This window comes from Macaca thibetana, chromosome 7 (assembly GCF_024542745.1).
Source record: "Macaca thibetana thibetana isolate TM-01 chromosome 7, ASM2454274v1, whole genome shotgun sequence".
In the NCBI taxonomy this organism is placed as follows: Eukaryota; Metazoa; Chordata; class Mammalia; order Primates; family Cercopithecidae; genus Macaca; species Macaca thibetana.
In genome coordinates, this window is record NC_065584.1 from 57,338,029 (window position 1) to 57,359,122 (window position 21,094).

The 21,094-nt window shown below is 39.5% G+C and overlaps 1 protein-coding gene across 3 annotated transcripts in view; it reads left to right on the forward strand.

The window, feature by feature from the left end:
• Positions 1-21,094, forward strand: part of L2HGDH (L-2-hydroxyglutarate dehydrogenase) — a 70,749-nt gene that overhangs the window by 15,930 nt on the left and 33,725 nt on the right. For all 3 annotated transcript variants that reach the window (XM_050796911.1, XM_050796912.1, XM_050796913.1), the window contains exons 4-6: positions 1,909-2,040; positions 14,351-14,513; positions 19,843-19,877. In XM_050796911.1, the coding sequence (XP_050652868.1) occupies positions 1,909-2,040; positions 14,351-14,513; positions 19,843-19,877 (330 nt within the window). The remainder of the gene's footprint in view (positions 1-1,908; positions 2,041-14,350; positions 14,514-19,842; positions 19,878-21,094) is intronic.

Sequence of the window (21,094 nt, forward strand, 5' to 3'; positions counted from 1 at the left end):
TTTTGTATATTTTTTTGTGTGTGTGTCTAGATTCCATCTAAATCTAGATGGAATGAGTCACCATGCCTGGCCCTTATAATTTTTAAGAATAAAAACTTATTGTCACCATTAAAGATGCTGGGTGTGGTGGTTCACGCCTGTAATCCCAGCACTTTGGGAGGCTGAAGTGAGTGGACCACCTGAGGTCAGGAGTTCCAGACCAACCTGGCCAACATGGTAAAACCCCGTTTCTACGGAAAATATAAAAATTAGCTGGGCATGGTGGTGGGCACCTGTAATCTCAGCTACTTGGGAGGCTGAGGCAGGAGAATCGTTTGAACCTGGGACACAGAAGTTGCAGTGAGCTGAGATCCTGCCATTGCACTCCAGCCTGGGTGACAAGAGTGATACTAAAAAAAAGATGCTTTGAGAAAAAAAAAAAAAATTGTAGGGCTGGACTCAGTGGCTTATGCCTGTAATCCTAGCACTTTGAGAGGCTGAGGTTGGCAGATTACTTGAGCCCAGGAGTTTGAGACCAGTCTGGACAATGTGGTAAAACGCTGTCTCTACTAAAAATACCAAAAATTAGCTGAGTGTGGTGGCACATGCCTGTAGTCCCAGCTTCTAGGGAGGCTGAGGTGGGAGAATCACTTGAGCTTGGGAAGTCGAGGCTGCAGGGAGTCATGAATGGGCCACTTCACTACAGCCTGGGCAATGGGAGTGAGACCCTGCCTCAAAAAAAATAATAAATAAATAGAAATTTAAAAAATAGAAACAAGTTTTTTGAAGAGACAGAGTCTTGCCCTGTTGCCCAGGCTGGAGTGCAGTGGCACAATCACAGCTCACTGCAGCCTTGAACTCCTGGGCTCAAGTGGTCTTCTTGCCTCAGCCTTTGAAGTAGCTTGGATTATAGACATGAGCCCCTGTGCATGGCCACATTTTAAAAAATAATTCAGTAAAATGGGCCTGACGTAAGTGAAAAAGGCAAGGTATAAAAGTCTAGTTTCAGTTTTTCTTATTGAGTTGTAAGAATTCTTTACATATTCTAAATACAAGATCTTTATCAGCTACGTGATTTGCAAATATTTTTTCTCATTGTGTGGGTTATCTTTTCAATTACTTGATAGAGTCCTTTGATTCCACTTCTGTTTTTAAGGTTAATTATTTATTGATTTAAGCCTTTATACCTTGATTAAAAGTGTCACCTCATGAAATTCGGTTGCCTCTTTGGTATGAAATAATGACTTGTGAATTCTAAAATACCTTCAAATATGCACCTGTGTTTTCCTTTGCCCCTTTCCTTAAGTAAAGAAGAAACTGTACCTCAAACAGATATTTTTCCCATAAATAAATATAAAATAAGTTGATGAATTTACTGTTTTTCCCCTTGCAACAGAATGTATTAGTAAATACTTTATAATGTATTCCAAAAATAAAAGGGATTGTCTTGTCAGTTATATTCCATTACATTCAATACCAGTTGTCTTTCTGATGTGCTGATATTTTACATTTTCCTGAAGAAATAAGGAGGCCATTCTGTTTTGGGGGGGCGGTGGTGGGGAAGTGAAGTCCAAGCAACTTATGCTTCTCTCCCTTCTGGGATTGAGAGTGTGGTAGTGATGAGTTGCTTATGACCAAGATGCACATAGAGACTGTGGTAACAGAAGTGGAAATTGAGGCTACATTGCACTTTTAGGGAAAATGTGTTTTTATGCCATTTTCTTAAGACAACTTTTCTTGGTGGAGGAAAAAAATAGTCATGAAGAAAGGAAGAATTAGATATGTGAAGAAAAAATAATTTAAAAAAATTAACCTCGTTTGGGTCATACGATAGTTGATGATTTTCCACTGACTTTATCTTTCATCACTGATGATACATTGACCATTGACCTCTATCAATGCTCCTTACCTTTTTTTTTTTTTTTGAAGCTTATAGTAGCTGTTGAACAAGAAGAAATTCCCAGACTTCAGGCCCTGTATGAGAGAGGCCTCCAGAATGGTATCCAGGGCCTGAGGCTGATCCAGCAGGAGGATATAAAAAAGAAGGAGCCATATTGTAGGGTAAGTGATTAACTAGCTTCAAAGGGATGTTTTTATTTAGGGCTTAGTCCTGTGACATGGAGGCTGAGGGTGAGTTTATAGGAGGCAGGAATAATGTAAAATCAGTCAGATAATCCTGTCACAGAAGTAGTGAAGTGACAGACACAAGAGGGCATTGCCACAAACTCTGGACACCTGATTTCTTTCTCTGTGAGAAAATACCAGGTGTGAGCAACATGAACAAAGACAGGAGGAGGCCTGAGACCACATGGCATGTTTGGAAAACACTGAGCAGTGAGGTGTGATTGGGAGCATTGGGTATATAGGGAAAGATAAGAGATGAGACTGAAAAGGCAGGGTTAGGCCCACATAAAGGGCTTGGCATTCATGCTAATAACATTGAAGTTTATCCAGTAGGCATGGGGAGCCATTGAACATTTTTGGAGGAGGGCAGCTGTAGTGTCTGATCTATATCACAGGTGGATAAGGCTGGCATGAGTTTGAAGAGTAGCTTGTAGACTATCTTCCTTAAACTTGCCATAGGGAAAAAAACAGATCTTTATTCATGAAAGAGACAGGAATAGTAATATAACAGTTATTCTGCATGTTAACTTTCACTGATAACCTTTCAGAGACTATTAGTCCAACTTCGCAGTTTCACTGACTGTTCCAATGAATGGCTAATTTTCTCCTGTGGGTAGAAATTTAACTGTTCCAATAGCTGGACTTCCGGAACGTGTCTCAGAGAATGTGACCTTGAACTCGCTATCAGGCAATGCTTTTTAACTTGGTTTAGAGAAACACTATGGGAAATAGGCTGGAAAATGTGTAGACTATTAGACCATTTATTTGTTCATCTACATCTCTCAGAGTGGCATGTCTACACTGCAGTGTTTTGTCTTCCCCATTCTACCCCTTGACCCCAATTACTGTCTTTGAATTGTGCTTTGGTTTTATGGCATCAGCCTATGGAGAAGGTCATTGTGTCAATCACTGTGACCTCCATTGTGAGGATGTGATTGAGGACATAAGTTATTCACTCTGTTACACAACATCTTGCTCTGAGAACCTGCAGGAGACATTTCTCTCAGATCTTAGTTCTGAGAATAATTTTATTCTTCCTGACCACAGTTGGCTTGTTTTTATCTTATGGACATTGAGTGATTTAACTGATTGCATTGCCCTGTGTACTTTGGCTGCAAGGAAGCTCAGAGACACATTTGTGCCCTACTCCTGCCAGATATCTAGGGCCTTAAACATACATTTTTATTTTTGTATACTAACTTCCCTCTTCATTTCATCTTACCTTTCCACCCTCCTTTTCTGTCTACCCTAATTTCTTGGAACCATAACATACAATGGAAATTATAAATGGATAGCTTAGTGAATTTTCACAAAGTGTGACCAGCACCCAGGACAACAAACAAATGTTACCAACCTCCCAGTACTCCCCTCATGTCCTTCCACTAGGACGTTTCCCCTAAGAGTAAACACTGTCCTGACTTCTTACATCATAGGTGGTTGAATTTTAGGTAAGTAGAATGATATAATATGTGTTCTTTTGTATCTGAACTTTTTTTTTTTTTAAGACAGGGTTTTGCTGTGTTGCCCGGGCTGGAATGCAGTGGCACAGCATTATTATAGCTCACGGGAACTTTGAACTCCTGAGCTCAAATAATCCTCCCACTTCAGCCTCCCGAGTAACTGGGACAACAGGTGTGTGCTACCACATCCAGCTAATTGTTTTTTAAAAAAACTTTTTAATTAAATTTTTTGTTAACCCAGGCTGGTCTTGAATTCCTGGGCTCAAGTGATCTACCCATCTTGGCCTCCCAAAGTGCTAGGATTACAGTTGTCAGCCATCATGCCCAGCTGTGTCTGGGCTTCTTAAGTTCAATATTGTTTATTAAATTCATCCATATTGTTACATATATTTGTAGTTTGTTTGTTGTCCTTGCTGTATACCGCTATGAATGTAGCATAGTTCATTCTACTGTTGATGGGCATTTGGACAGTTTCCAATTTGGGACTCTTCCAAAAATTGCTGCTATGAAAATTCTAGTACATATGTTTTAGTGAGCACACGTACACGTTTTTATTGGGTATATACCTATGAAGGAACTTGCTAGTTTGCAGTTTATGGATATGTTTAGCTTTGGCAGGTATTCCAGAGTTTTCCAAAGTGTTTGTCCCAATTTATACTCTCATGACCATTCCAGTGCTCCATGTCCTCAACCAACACTTGGTATTGCTTATTGATTTTATTTTAGCCATTCTGGTGGGTATGTAGTAGTATCATATTATGATTTTAATTTATATTTCCCTGTGGATTCACACATTTATGCACCTTTATATGTATTTATTGACCATTTGGATATTTTATTTTGTGAAGTACCTGTTTGATCTTTTACCCACTTTTCTATTGGGTTGACCGTCTTTCTTATAATTATTAATTATTCATTTTAGGACACATGTAGTCTGGATATGAGTCTTTTGTTGGATATATATATGCATATACACACACACACACACACACACAAACTGCATATCACAAATATCTCCTACTACTCTGTAGCATGTCATTTTATTTTATTTTATTTTTTTGGAGAAACAGGGGGTCACTCTGTCATCCAGGCTGGAGTGCAGTGGTGTGATCACAGCTCACTGCAATCTTGAACTCCTGGGCTCAAGCAATCTTCCTGCCTCAGCCTCCTGAGCAGTTAGGACTACAGGTGTGTGCCACCACACCCAGCTAATTTTGTATTTTTGTATTTTTGCAGAGATGGGGTCTTGCTATGTTGCCTAGGCTGGTCTCAAACTCTAGGGCTCAGGTGATCCTCCTGCCTTGACCTCCCACAGTGCTGGGATTGCAGCGTTTCACTTTCCTAATATTGTCTTCAGATTAATAGAAATTCTTAATCTTAATGTTACCAATTTATGCCTATGTTTGTTTTTTATGGTTAGTGTTTTTTGCGTTTTAGTTAAATTTTCTGGATGCATTCAAAGACTTTGTAAGAGAAATAAAATAAAATAGAAAAAAAGAGAAATATTTGCCTAGCCCAAGGTCTAGAAGATATTCTATGTGTTTCTCTAAAAGTTTTATTGTTTTACGTTTCACATTTAGATCTGCAGTCCATTTGGAATTGATTTTTATATATGGTATAAGTTAGGGGTCAAGGTATATTTTTTCCCTAAATGGATACCCAGTTGAGTCAGCATCACTTATCAAAAAACCATTATTTTCCTACTGTGCTGCAGTATTGCCTTTATGATATCAGATATGTGGCGGGTCTATGTCTGGACTCCATTCTGTTCCATTGCCTCTTCTGTGCTACTACCATAATGTTTAATTATAATAGCCATTTTTTTTTAATGGGGTTTCACTCTGTCACCCAGGCTGGAGTGCAGTGATGTGATCACAGCTCACCATGGCCAGCTAATTTTAAAATGTTTTGTAGAGATAGAGTCTCACCATATTTCCTAGGCTGGTCTCGAACTCCTGGGCTCAAGTGATCCACCTGCCTCGGCCTCCCAAACTGCTAGGAATACAAGCATGAGCTATAGTAGCTTGGCCTATAGTAGTTTTTTTTTTTTTTTTGAGACGGAGTCTCTCTTTGTCACCCAGGCTGGAGTGCAGTGCCACCATCTCGGCTTACTGCAACCTCCATCTCCTGGGTTCAAGCAATTCTCCTGTCTCAGCTTCTCCAGTAGCTGGGATTACAAGCACCCGCCAACATGCCTGGCTAACTTTTGTATTTTTATTTATTTATTTATTTATTTATTTTGAGACGGAGTTTCACTCTTGTTGCCCAGGATGGAGTGCAATGGCGCAATCTCAGCTCACCGCAACCTCTGCCTCCTGGGTTCAAGTGATTCTCCTGCTTCAGCCTCCCGAGTAGCTGGGATTACAGACATGCACCACCAGGCCCAGCTAATTTTGTATTTTTAGTATAGATGGAGTTTCTCCGTGTTGGTCAGGCTGGTCTCGAAAACTCCCGACCTCAGATGATCCTCCAGCCTTGGCCTCCCAAAGTTCTGGGATTACAGGCATGAGCGCCTGGCCCTATAGTAGCTTTTTAATGGGCCTGAATATCTGGTAGAGTAAGGCCTTCAGTTTTTTTCTTCAACGTTGTCTTGGCTTTTCTTGGATCTTTACATTTCTACATGAATTTTGGAGTTAATTTGCTAAACTCCACAATATAACCTGTTATGATTTTGATTAAGGTTGCACTGAATCTGTATGTCTATGTGGAGACAATTTACATCTTTGTAGTATGGAGTCTTCCAATCCTTGAACTTCATATATCCCTCCTTTTGTCTGGATCTGTTTTGATTTATTATATAATGTATTATGATTTTCAGGATATAAGTCTTGCATGGCATGTCTCTTACATTTATGTCTACAAATAATTTGTATTTGATGTTTTCTGATACTCATTAATAGTATTGTTATTTAAAGTTCATTTTTTATTTGTTTGTTGCAGGTATATGTGGAAATATAATTGATTTCTGACCTTGTATTCAACTTTCTAGTTAAATTTACTTATTGGTTCTAAATAATTTGTCTAGAAATTCTTTTGGATTTTTTATACCCAAACATTTTATCTCAAATAATAACTATTTTATTTCTTCTTTTCTAATTCATATACTTGGTTGATCCAATGGTTAATCCTAGTTTGTATAGTTTTATATGTGTTTTTTTTATTTTTACAAACTGCTTCATCCTTTCTGCAAAAAGATAAGATAGAAATGTATTTTTCAAGTTCAGGACAAATAAAAGCTTAAAGGAAAAAAAATGTATTTTTTCTTTTTATCTCTGGTTGTAAAGTTAAAGTTGGGTCAAAATATGCAAGATTTTCTGAATTCATGTAAAACTCCTAAGACGCTGATAGTACCCAGGAGTCTAAATAATGTTGAATGAGTTCTTCCTGCAGAGAAGGTTATAGCATCTTGGTCTCCAGCAAGCCACTATTCCTTTCCTGGCACCCAGTCAGGATAATCAAACTCTTTTGCTTGTGGGATACACTAGGTCTTGTTACTTCCCTTTTCTCTCCTCAAATATTCCTTATTTCTCTGAGATAGTGAATTAGTGACTGATTTTTTTAAGTAGAATATTTTCATTGACCACCTTATTTTGGCCACCTGCTTATTTCACACTCTGAGCAAATTCTAAATGGTCAAAGTCAAGGTTGGCAAATTCTGTCCTGTGGGCCAAATTCATCTTGCCACCTGTTTTTGTATGGTCTGAAAGCTAAAAATGTTTTTTTTTTTTTTTTTTGAGACGGAGTCTCACTCTGTCACCCAGGCTGGAGTGCCGTGGCATGATTTCTGCTCACTGCAACCTCTGCCTCCCTGAGTTCAGCAGTTCTCCTGCCTCAGCCTCCCGTGTGGCTGGGATTACAGACACATGTCACTATGCCTGGCTAATTTTTGTATTTTTAGTAGAAACAGGGTTTCACCATATTGGCCAGGCTATTCTTGAACTCCTGACCTTGTGATCGCCTGCCTCAGCCTCCCAAAGTGCTGGGATTATAGGCGTGAGCCACTGTGCCTGGCCATGCTAAAAGTGTTTTTTACATTTTAAGTGTGTTAAAAAAAATTAAAAGAAGAACATTATTTTGTGATGAATTAAAATTGTATGAAATTCGTCCAGGCATGGTGGCGTGTGCCTGTAATCCCAGCCACTTGGGAGGCCGAGGCAGGAGAATCGCTTGAACCCAGGAGGCGGAGGTTGCAGTGAGTGGAGATTGGGCCACTGCACTCAAGCCTGGGCAACAGAGCGAGATTCCATCTTAAAAAAAAAAAAAATTATATGAAATTCAAATTTCAGTGTCCATAAAGTTTTATTGAAATACAACCACAAATATTCATTTATGTATTGTCTGTAGCTGTTTTTGTGCTGAACAGCCTCATTGAGTAGTTGCAACAGAGATCATAAGCCTAGATAGTCAAAAATATTTACTATCTGTCTCTTATAAAAAAGGTTGCCTACCCTTGATCTAAATAGCAGGTAGCTACTGAAGGACTTGAACAGAACACTGACAGTCAAAATGTACTAATTTAGCAAAGTTTATCAAATTTGAATATGTAAGATGGAACTGGACATGGGAAGAGGAGAACCAAAGCCACTTATTGTTATTTTTGAATTATCTGATTCCAGTAATTCTCAGACTTAAGGGAGTTTTGACATGTTATCCTTTAGTTTATCTTGTTGCATCCTTCCATTTTTTAAAATTAACTTGGATCTAGCATAAGGTGAGCACTATAATGTAGCTGTTGAAAATCAAACAGACATAAGCTCCACTTTCACATCTGCCTCTTTAATGGCTGTTAACATTGAGTGGGTTATAATCTTTCTAATCCTCAGACTCCTCCTTTGTAAAATGGAGATTGTTTTGAGAATTAAATGAAATACTATGTATAAGGCATTCGGCTTATGTTAATCCCTTAAGAAATGGTAGATATTATTATATGCTTATTTAAACAATCCTAGTAAATTCAAATTGGTTTTGTTTGAAATATTTGGGGATGTTTTCACTTCTGCTTTCTTCAGCTTTTTTTCTGCCAGCCTCCTCTAAAGCCATAAAGCCAGCCTCCTCTGGTCAGCTCATTAGAGTGCTCTTTCTAAACCTTTGAATGAGATGCTCCCTGAATCATGAATTGTTAGTAAAGCTAATTAGATCTTTAAACTAAATTTGTTGTAATTTTGTCTTTTAACACACTCAATGGTTTTGTAATGCACTGTGTAGATAAGAAACAGGATAATAGATTTTCCTGTTAAGATAATTAAGAATATTTAATTATGTGTATTCTTCCCCCAGTTTGTATTTCCCCTTTTCCTGATGTGTTACATTTATTATTTTATTCTTTTTATTTTCTTTAAGGCATATCAGTCTTTTTTAGAGTGAGATAGCCTATTTTAAAACAATGGAGAGAGATCCTGGCTTATTATAAAACTAGGGTTGTGAATAATTGATATAAGGGCTGGTTGTTTAGACTGATGTTATGCTTCAAGGAAAAAAAATGCTAGTATTAAAATTAAGAAATTAGGAGGCTGTTACGTATGTTTGAGCAGAGAGTATATGGGAAATCTCTGTACTTTTGCTCAATTTTTTTATGAACTTAAAACTGCTCTTAAAAAAGAGTCTACTTAAAAAATTTAGATTAAACCCACTTCCTGTTTCTTAGCTATGCAGTCAGTGCATTACAAAACTGTTGAGTGTGTTAAAAGACAAAATTACAACAGATTTAAAGACCAAATTAGCTTTTTTTAGTGATTCATGAATCAAGGAGCATCTCATTCAAAGATTTAGAAAAGGCACTCTGATGAACTGACCAGAGGAGGTTGGCCTTTATAGGCAGAAAAGAGCTGAAGAAAGCAGAAACAGAGAACCACTGCACTCCAAATAATTTAATTGTCGAGTTTGAAAAACAGGATTACTGGTATCCTAGTGGTACTGAAATTTGGAGAATTGGTCTATTTGATTGTTGTCTGTTGTGTTGTTGTTGTTAAGGCTTTAGAGACAGAAAAAATCGGAACAGGAACCCATGATTTTTTATATTATGTATTACCTAAAGAAAAGCAGATTGGTTGTTTCAAAGTTACTTTCCTTATAAGGTTAAAACAGAGGCCAGGCGCAGTGGCTCACACCTGTAATCCCAGCACTCTGGGGGGCCAAGGCGGGCAGATCATCTGAGGTCGGGAGTTTGAGATCAGCCTGACCAATGTGGTGAAACCCCATGTCTACTAAAAATACAAGAATTACCCAGGTGTGGTGGCGCATGTCTGTAATCCCAGCTACTCGGGGGCTGAGGCAGGAGAATCGCTTGAACCAGGGAGGCGGAGGTTGCGGTAAGCTGAGATCGCGCCGTTGGACTCCAGAAAAAACAGAGAAGACTTCCTTATCAAGCTGGCTAAAACCAGCCTGTTTGGGAACTTGGCTGTTAGTTATCTCTTCTGATTTCTTAGGTCATATAAACAACTTGGTTTCCATCTGGTGAGGAGGAATTTTAGTGTGAGTGACTCCATTTTGGTTTGGTCTGTAGAGGCCTAATACAGAAGCTCAATGCAAAACAACGGCTTCCTATATATGTTATTAAACATGTCCTTCCTGAAAATAGACTAAATCTATTGCTGTTTCATAGCTTTATATGATTTTGATGGAATTTGATTGTGAACTAATATAAGAATTTCACATATTTTCAAAAAGCTAGAAAAAAGGATTTTGAATTTTTACATCACAAAGAAATGATAAATGTTTGAGGTGATTGATATACTAATTACCCTGATTTGATCGTTACACATTGTATACACATACTGAAATATCATTGTGTTCCATAAATATATACAAGTATTGGCTGGGCGTGGTGGCTCATGCCTGTAATCCCAGTACCTTGGGAGGCTGCGGTGATTGGATCATTTGAGGTCAGGAGTTCGATGGCAAACATGATTAAACCCCGTCTCTACTAAAAATAAAAAAAATAGCCAGGCGTGGTGGTGGGTGCCTGTAGTCCCAGCTACTTGGGAGGCTGAGGCAGGAGAATCGCTTGAACCTGGGAGGCAGAGGTTGCAGTGAGGCGAGATTGCACCACTGCACTCCAGCCTGGGCAACAGAGCGAGCCAGACTCTGTCTCAAAAATAAATAAATAAACAATTATTATGTGTCAACTAAAAATAAGTTTCAAAAAAATTTTTAAAAACACTTGCATTGATGTGCTCCTATCAAGTATTGCCTTGAAGGATGAAAGAATTGATAACCTCCTTCAAAAGGACGTGCCAATTTTTAACACCTTTTAATTTTTATTTCCTTTGAAAAGTCTTTCAAATGTTAAGATTGGTATCAAAAAGAAAAAACGTACATCTGAGCTGCTGGCCCCATGATAGATTTGGTCATGAAAATAATTTAATTGTAGAGTTTGAAAAACAGGATTACTGGTATCCTAGTGATACTGAAATGTGGAGAATTGGTCTATCTGATTGTTGTCCGTTGTGTATACTTGTTAAGGCTTTAGAGATAGAAAAAATTGGAACAGGAACCCATGATTTTTTATATTATGCGTTACTGAAAAAAAAAACTTCAGATGTTGTAAAGGTTATGGATGAGTCTGGATATTGTTTTCTGTACCTGATGATGTGACCATCACAGGTCCTTGGAATGAGGTCAGTGAGATATGTGTGCATAGGTAATGAAATTATATGTATTACACATACTTTTGTGTCTTATAAATGAAGAAACTGTTTGTTATTTTCCCAGGGTCAAACAGCTCCCAAAGAGTTCCCACCCCAAGATCTGACTCAGAACTGGTATTTTTTTCTGTTTGGTTCAACCAAAGGTTCTTTGAGTACTATGTGCCAAATACTGTGTTAGGCACTGTAGATAGATAAGAAAATGAATAAGGCATGGCTGTCAACCTGAAGGAGGTTATAGTGTAAAAGAAGATATAACTTAATATAGTGATAAGTATTCTGATAGAGCTGGTACTCTCCTGTACCAATGTTAAGGGAATGCTTTTAGCGTAGTACAATTGTTTAAGAAACCCTCAGAGACAAACCCCCACTTGAAAGATGAATGAGTAAAATAACTTATAAAAGAGGCATATTCTGCTTCTCTTTGAGGCCTCCACGATATACTTTATATGATTCTAAGTTGTAATCATTAGTGTTTACATGTGTTTAGGGATGGCAATATGTAGTAGAACATGTAGTTTGATTATTTTCTAAAGATGTTTTGAATAAAGTCCTTCCTTCCTCACCAACCTCACCACTGCTATATGATAAAATGTCACCACTGCTATATGATAAAATAGTGGATAAAATGTCCATGGTACAGGGTCACTTCTTTGTTTTCCAGGCCCCCTAGAAAGAACTTTACCAGGGCAGCTCTAAAGGGTTTTTTAGACCAGGTCCCTTTAAGAAAACCAAGTATCATCAGGGAGAGGCCCTTGGAAAATTTTAAACTGCCACTGTAAACTTTGACTTGGGAGGATAGCTCTTTTTATTTTTTTTTAAGTACTTCTTGCAGAGCATGGCTACCCCATAAGCAGTATGTCCAGAGTAGCTGAAGATAACTCTTGACTGCTCCCTCTCTGGGCGAATCCTCACTGCTACTCTGACCTCTGGTCTGCTTTTGCCATTTTATTAATACTATTGGTCAATCACATGTTCATCTGTTCCTCTGTATCCTGACTGAGATCTGCTCTCAACTTTCCCTGTCCTGCTTGCCTGGTTCTTGCCTGGTTCTGATCTGCCAAGGCCTCAGATTTCAATCTCTGACCTGCTGACCTGGACAGTTCATGCCCAACCTCCTGGGTGACAGACACAGCCAGCCTGTCCACCAATACTACCCCAACTTGGCAGCCTCTACCTTGCAGCTAGTCCCAGGCCAGAGCATTGGATCGCTTGGTGATGATGACTTTTTTCACCTTTCTACAACACACGTGTATAGGTGGGGAACACCAACATCTCATGAGGAGGGGGAAAGCCAAGACTAGAAAGAGAAAGAAAAGAAGGGACGCCTTCTAGGGAAGGTCTGGAATGGAGTAAGGGGGATCTTATGTGTTTAAACACAGCCGTCAAATTCAATCCTTCAGTAAATGTTTGAGTGTCTTCAGTGTGTCAGACATTGTGCTGGGTAATGGGAGCATAAGATGAATAAGGAAGCTATTTGAAATTGTAAAAAACAATTGATCGAGAATGAAGCACTTTTACAGAATGTTTTTATCCCTCTGTTATACTTGTCACATAATTTTATGCTAGGTAAGGAAGTTTTCATGGACTAATCTCTTGGTATTATCCTAAGTGAGCTTCTAAGGTTATTGTACCCAAAATATTGTTTATAGGTTGAAGTTGAGTTATAGTTACTGACATGTGAATTTAGTCAATGACTAAGTCTTATGTTTATTGACTGTATCAAAACAGAAGGAATGATTTCGTATGCTTGGCCAATACTCTCGTATTCTAGAATTGAGACTGTCAGGAAAATGATGAAGTTTGCCAAACATTGCTTTTAGTTTGTTAAAAAAGAGACTGTTGATGTTTTGGGAGTCTTTACTCTCAGTGTGACCTGGTCATTAGGAAACATTGGTCACAGTTGGATAGCAAAGAGAAAATATTTTTTTAAAGACGGAGTCTCTGTTGTCCAGGCTGGAGTGCAGTGGCGTGATCTTGGCTCACTGCAACCTCCGCCTCCGGGGTTCAAGCGATTATCCTCCCTCAGCCTCCTGAGTAGCTGGGTCTATAGGCGCCTGCCACCACGTCTGGCTAATTTTTGTATTTTTAGTAGGGATGGGGTTTCACCATAATTGGCCAGTCTGGTCTCGAACTCCTGACCTTGTGATCCACCTGCCTTGGCCTCCCAAAGTGCTAGGATTATAGGCGTGAGCCACCGCACCTAGCCGCAAAGTGAAAATCTTCTAAGGGCCAAGCAGGTGAATGTGTTGGGGTAATGGTCAGGTGGTGAATACAAGAGTGAGATCTTTACAATAGTATTATATCTGATATTATTTTAAAACCACAACAACGATAGTGCTGTGCTGGCCAAATGAGAGGATGGCAGAATTTATCAATAGCACTCACCTTCTGGATGTTATCCTGGATAGCAGGCTACCCTCTTGGGAAAATTGATTGGGAGAACTGATATACTGTTATGCAAAAAAGGGCAACAGAAAATGGTGCTGTTAACAATGATCACCAAAATGTAGTCAGTACTTAGTGTGTGAAATTCTCCTCTTATCCTTTTCTTTAGAATTAGAAAAGGTCAATGACATGTTCAACATTTATTCTAAAAAAATAAAATAAGCATGTGTTATATAGGTCATTCACCTACAGATTGATGAACATTGATTTGGACATGTCTTTAGGGACAAAAACAGAAACAAACAAACAAAAACCAGTCTATTAATTTCTTGTATTACCTGAAGAAAAAGTTTGAGTTAACCACATAAAATCTCCATTCCATATTTGTAGTCTCAAAGATAGGGTCTGGGCAGTAAGTCAAAGCAATGCTCTGGAAACATTGTGAGTAGCTAGAACAACTCTTGAGTTCTTACCAAGTATGCACAACGTAGTATGTGCTACTGGGAAAAATCTCACTAGAGCTTATTTAAAACATAATTGTTTGATGATACGGAATTCAACTCAGAATCAGATATGAATCAAATCAGAATCAGGTATGGTGAGGGATAAATAAATGGAAAAACTCATTGTAGCAGCAAGAAAAGCTTGGCAAAATCAACTCCTCTAAAGGACAAAATTGTTTCTTGATTATAGAGATTTTGTTATTTAGCAAGTATTATTTCTCTTATCTGTTATCTTTTCATAACTCTGTTTCAGGGTCTAATGGCGATTGATTGTCCACATACTGGCATTGTGGACTATCGGCAGGTGGCTTTGTCATTTGCCCAGGATTTCCAAGAAGCAGGTGGCTCTGTCTTGACTAATTTTGAAGTAAAAGATATTGAAATGGCTAAAGAAAGTCCTTCAAGAAGTATAGATGGTAAGCTATCCTTGTCTTTTCTATTGAAAAGATCAGCCCTCCATATCCATGGGTTCTGCGTCTGTGGTTTTAACCAACCGAGGATGAAAAATATTTGGGAAAAAAAAAAATAACAGTAGAACAATACATAATACAAATAAAAAATGTAGTATAACAAAAAATAGCCTTTACATTGCATTAGGTATTGTAAGTAATCTAGAAATTATCTAAAATATCCAGAGTCTGTGCACAGGTTATATGCAAATGTTATATGCATTTTATATAAGGGACTTAAGTATCCTTGAATTGTGGTATTTGTGGGGTTCCTGCCACCAATCCTCCTTGGATACTAAGGAATAGCTGTACTTACAGTGATTTTTTTTTTAATTGGGATATTTTTGGGGTTAGTACTGGTGGGAGAGCCACAAGGAGCTAGGCTAGAGTACGGTGCAGAACCAGAGGTAGGGGCAGAAGGGACAAGGATGAGACTGAATGTGAGAGAACTGGGACTCCTGGAGGGTCTTGTGCTGGTAGAACCAGACCCTGGTCTGACACTTCTGACTGGTGCTAAAATCTGAACTGCCAAGGCTGTTTATGGAAAATTCGTCTCCAAACACTTCCCTACCCTGTAGGTTAGAGTCAGCATCTCTTGACAATGCTTGTTAAAAATGCATTTTTTTCTCCTTGGGGCAGAGTCTTGCTCTGTCGCCTAGGCTGGAGTGCGGTGGCGTGATCCCCGCGCACTGTAACCTTCGCCTCCCAGGCTCAAGTGATCCTCCCACCTGAGCTGTCCGAATAGCTGAAACTACAGGTGCTTGCCACCACCACACCTGGCTAATTTTTGTATTTTTCCTTTTTTTTTAAATTTTAATTTTTATAGAGATGAGGTCTCACTGTGTTGCCCAGGCTGGTATCGAACTCCCGAGCTCAAGTGATTTTCCCTCCTCGGCCTCCCAAAGTGCTAGGATTACAAGTGTGAGCCATCGTGCCCGTCCCAATTTTTGTATTTTTTGTAGAGACAGAGTTCCACCATGTTCCCTATGCTGCTCTTAAACTCCTGGACTCAAGTGATCCATCCACTTGACCTCCCAAGGTGCTAGGATTACAGGTGTGAGCCACTGTGCCTGGCCAATAGCTAACATTTATTAAGCACTTAGTGCTTTCCAAGTATTAACTCATTTGACTCTTAAAATTTTCTGTGGCAGGCTACCATTATTACTCACATTTTTTTAGGGTGAAAAAACTGAGGCACAGAGAGAGTAAGAAACTTGGCCATGGTTGTACAAGTAGTAAGTGGTGGAGTCTGGATTTCAACTCAGACAGTCTGTACCTAAAGCCCACATAGTTAATTACCGAACTATATTGGACCCACACCATGTTCCCCACAAGCTGAATAATGAGCAAGAATTTCAGATTAACAAAGATGTCAGGTGGAAAGCTTCACTGGTTTAAATGAAGACAGAAGAGTTTGAGAAATTGGTGGTTAGAATGAAGGAAAAAGACTGGCTGTGAAGCACAACAGGAAGGTGGAAGCTAAGAGGCTGGACTAGGAAAGTAGGATACCAAGGTAATTGCAGAGGGGAGGTCTAGGAAAGGGTTTCTTAATTCTGACGCTATTGATATTGGGGCCAGATCATTCTTTGTTGTAGGGGGCTATCGGTGCACTGTAGGATGTTTTGCAGTATCCCTGGCTTCTGTCCACTGGATGCCAGTACCATCACGCCCCCAAGTGATTACAATTAAAAATGTCTCTAGGCCAGGCACAGTGGCTCATGCCTGTAATCCCAGCACTTTGGGAGGCCGAGGTGGGCGGATCATGAGGTCAAGAGATCGAGGCCATCCTAGCCAACATGGTGAAACCCCATCTCTACTAAAAATACAAAAAATTAGCTGGGTGTGGTGGCTTACGCCTGTAGTCCCAGCTACTCAGGAGGCTGAGGCAGGAGAATCACTTTAACCCGGGAGGCGGAGGTTACGGTGAGCCAAGATCACGCCACTGCACTCCAGCCTGGGCGACAGAGGGAGACTCTGTGACAAAAAAAAAAAAGGTGTCTCTAAACGTTGGCAAATGTTCCCTCAGAGTTAGGGGTGAAGGAGTCACTCCTGGTTGAGAACCATTGCTCTAGACTTACAGTTAGACTAGTTTGAACAACCAGGAATAGAAATAAACCAGTAGACTAAAAAAAGGACAAAGAACCATAAACTGAAGAATTTTGAAAGTTCCTATAAAACCAGAATTTTATAACTATGAATGATAATTTATTTTTATTTTATTTTATTTATTTTATTGATTTTTTTTTTGAGGCAGAATTTCACTCTTGTCACCCAGGCAGGAGTGCAATGGGATAATCTTGGCTCACTGCAAACTCTGCCTCCTGGGTTCAGGCGATTCTCCTGCCTCAGCCTCCTAAGCAACTGGGATTACAAATATGTGCCACCCCATCCGGCTAATTTTGTATTTTTAGTAAAGACATGGTTTCACCATGTTGGCCAGGCTGGTCTTAAACTCTTGACCTCAGGTGATCTTCCTGCCTCAGCCTCCCAAAGTGCTGGGATTACAGGTGTGAGCCACCACACCCAGCTTGAATGATAATTTGTTATACTCCTGGAAAGGAGAGAAAAAATTTTCATATGACGTGACATTTCCTTTTTGGCTTGTCTATATGTATCAACATGTAAATTAGTCTTCCAGTGTGCTAGACTTTACCACTCCTAAGGAACATATACCATTCTGGAGAATTTTTTTTTTCCTTTTTTTCTCCCTTAGAAGTCTGGACAGCAAATCTAATTGTGAAGTTAAAATTTTCAGAAGTACTTTGAGAGGCCAAGGAAGGAGGATCACTTGAGGCCAGGAGTTTAAGACCAGCCTGGGCAACATAGCGAGACCTGTCTCTACAAAAAATTTTAAAAAATTCCCTGGGCATGGTAGCACACACCTGTACTTCCAGCTACTTAGGAGGCTGAGGCAGGAGGATTGCTTGAGCACAGGAGTTTGAGGCTGCAGTGAGCTATAATCGCATCACTGCACTGCAGCCAGGGCAACACAGTGAGACCTTGTCTCAAAAAAAAATTTTTTTTTTTTAGGACTGAGGGCAGTGGCTCACGCCTGTAATCCGAGCACTTTGGGAGGCCAAAGTGGGTGGATCGCTTGAGCTCAGGAGTTCAAGACCAACCTGGGCAACATGGTGAGACCCCATCTTTACTAAACATAAAAAAATTTGTTTTAATTAAATAAAATAATTTTTTTTTAATTCGCAAAATCCTATGGGACTCAGATGTCCAGTTTACCGGTATAACTATTCAGGTTCTGTATCTCTAAATGGCAAATGTAGTCAGTAGGAAAATTGGCAAACCTTGTGTCTCTGTGAAGAGTACAGGACTGAATTGATCCTTTTGTTGACAGCTGTAAATATGTCTGTATAAAGCAGTGACCTGGGAGGCATGGTGGCTCATGCCTGTAATCCCACAGTTTGGGAGGCCGAGGTGGGTGGATCACCTGAGGTCAGGAGTTCCAGACCAGCTTGGTCAACATGGTAAAAGCCCGTCTCTACTAAAAATACAAAAATTAACTGGGTGTAGTGATGCGTGCCTGTAACCCAGCTACTCCGGAGGCTGAGGCAGGAGAATTGCTGGAATCTGGTAGGTAGAGGCTGCAGTGAGCTGAGATTGCACCAGTTCACTGCACTCCAGCCTGTGCAACAGAGTGAGACTCTGTCTCAAAAAAAAAAAAAAAGCAGTGACCGATGTGGCTCAGTCTTAGAGAGGTGTCAGTACCACCAAGGAGTAATTTCAAAAGAACTCTTTTGCTTGTATATTTCTTTTGTTTTTTTTCTTCTTTCAAGACGGCGTCTCACGCTATTACCTAGGCTGGAGTGCAATGGCGTGATCTTGGCTCACTCCAACCTTCGCCTCTCAGGTTCAAGTGATTCTCCTGCCTCAGCCTCCTGAGTAGCTGGAAATACAGGCATGCATCACCATGCCCAGCTAATTTTGTGTTTTTAGTAGAGATGGGGTTTCATCATGTTGGTCAGGCTGGTCTCAAACTCCTGACCTCAGGTGATCCACCCACCTCAGCCTCCCAAAGTTCCAGGGTTACAGGAGTGAGCCACTGTGCTCAGCCTGCTTGTGTATTTCGAGAACCATGAAAGGGATCCAAGCTATCTTTTTAAATATCCTTTTTCTTCTTTTCTTCCTTCCTTCTTCTTCTTCTTCTTTTTTTTTTTTTTAATTATAAAAAGAGACAAGGTCTCACTATGTTGTCCATGCTTGTCTTGAACCCCTAAGCTCAAACGACCTGCCCACCTTGGCCTCCCAAAATACTGGGATTCCAGGCATGAGCCACCGTGCCTGGCCCAAAATGTAAATGTTAGCATCACCCAGACTTACTGAATCAGACTGTGTGGAAATAGCACCTAGTAATAAGCTTTTAGTGATTTTTAGACACACCCAAGTTTCAGAATGTCAGAATGACAGCCTAAGGTCATAAAATGACCTGGTCATTTGGAACTCCCCCTACCTCATGCCCAGCCCCCACACAGTTTAAGAGTGCAATTAAGAGTTTGTCTTGTTTTGCTTTGAGGGCATTAATATTTTTTTTGTCCAAATGATAGATTTTTGAGGCTTCTATTTGCTGTTGAGAAATTTGAAGGAGAAAAAAAGTAGTGTTCTGTTCTTTCTTCCTTGACAGGTTTTTAAGGAGACCTAAGCCATCTGAATCATTCTGTCTTTCTGAATTCTAAAATGATGAGCAAAATTGTTAAATAATTAAAGTTTTTTTAGGTAGGTAGCATAATAAACCAAATTCATGGTACAAGTAGATTATATTTATCTGCTCTATGTATGCTTTATAAAACTTTGAGATCCCGTGTATCTGAGTGGGAACTAATTTTAAAAATGGTCAGTTTTTTATTGGAAGTTTTTGTGTTGGGAGAACTCTTGCTTCTCTAAACAATGTAGAACCTGCAAAGAATCCAGTAACCAACACGTGGATGGCAAGGTTTCTCATATCATAGCTTTAGTTCTGTGGGAAAATACATACTGGTTTATGATGATCCATTATACAGTGTGGTTTCCAGGATTATAATAGCTATGTCTATGTTGGAGGTCAGGTGGGGTATGGTTTATAAGCATAGATTAGATGAGTTAAAACCAAGCTAAAAACATGCTGGAGTTTTATATGTTGTTAAGTATGAACTAGTTTCATTGTGATTTGGTAAAAAGTTTCAGAATGAACTGTAGGGTACAATCATAGTAATGACAGAAAAAAAGTTATTTAAGTTTGTTGCTAGTGTAATATTTCAAATAATATTGGCCTTTTGCTAAAAATAAATTTTTTACTTTTTTTTTTCAGGAATGCAATATCCGATTGTTATAAAGAATACAAAGGTAAAGATTCTTAAGCAAAACTGCTGGCTACTTTATTTCCCTCCCCTTTATTAAAAATTAAATTAACCCACAGGGCTGTATTTTAAGTTATTGAATGGCATTTATCTAATGTAAAAGTAATTCTGAGAGAATTTCTTTTAGGGAGGTTTAACAGTTTTTATTCTAAGGAGAGTTTCAACTTGGGAATGTCCTAATTAAGTGACTGTGCTGGCAAAGAACAGGATTATAAGCATATGGAGTGTTTAATTTTAAGGCAAAACTGATAGATATTTTATCACTCTGCCTACTGATCTCCACTAACTTATTAACTCTCTATAAATTAGAAGACTTCGGTAGAGAGAGTACACAGGTTTTCCAGAGGGAGATGGACTGCTTTTTTTCATCTTCACATAGACCTAAAGCAAGAACCACTGAATGGCATAGAAGCAGTGGATTCCCTGTAGGTTCACTGCATCAGGTTGTAGTCAAGGGAGCAGAGTCATTAATGAGTGCTCTAGGATTTATTATAGAATAAGACCTTACACAATTGTGGAAGTTTCTGGGAAAGTATAGATTCAGAAGAGAGTTGATGGATCAGTAATTGGGAAACAGAGCTGAATATGGAGCTGGAATTCACTGGACAGTGGGTATCTGTCTGTCACCTCTTTGGACTAGGATGACCTTCAGAGAATAATACCTGCTGATTTATTTCTGCTGCCAGATTATTATTATTATTATTATTTTTTTTTTGAGATGGAGTCTCACTCTGTCACCCCAACTGGAGTCCAGTGGCGCAATCTCGGCTCACTGCTAGCTCCGCCTCCCGGGTTCACACCATTCTCCTGCCTCAGCCTCCCAAGTAGCTGGGACTACAGGCACCCGCCTCCACGCCCAGCTAATTTTTTGTATTTTTAGTAGAGACAGGCGTTCACCATGTTAACCAGGATGGTCTCGATTTCCTGACCTTGTGATCCGCCCACCTCGGCCTTCCAAAGTGCTGGGATTACGGGTGTGAGCCACCGCGCCCGACCCTTTGCCACCAGATTATATGCAGCTCCTGTTTTGACCAACTTTAAGTTGGAACCATGAAGAGAAGGGGATTCTGTCAAGCATAGTTCCTAGCTTAACCAAATGGACACAGTACAAACCCCTACAGTCTACCCTTTGTCAACCTGACATCTGTCCACGCCCCTTATAACCTTATAATGATATTTAGCTTCCAAATAAAGACAGAAGTA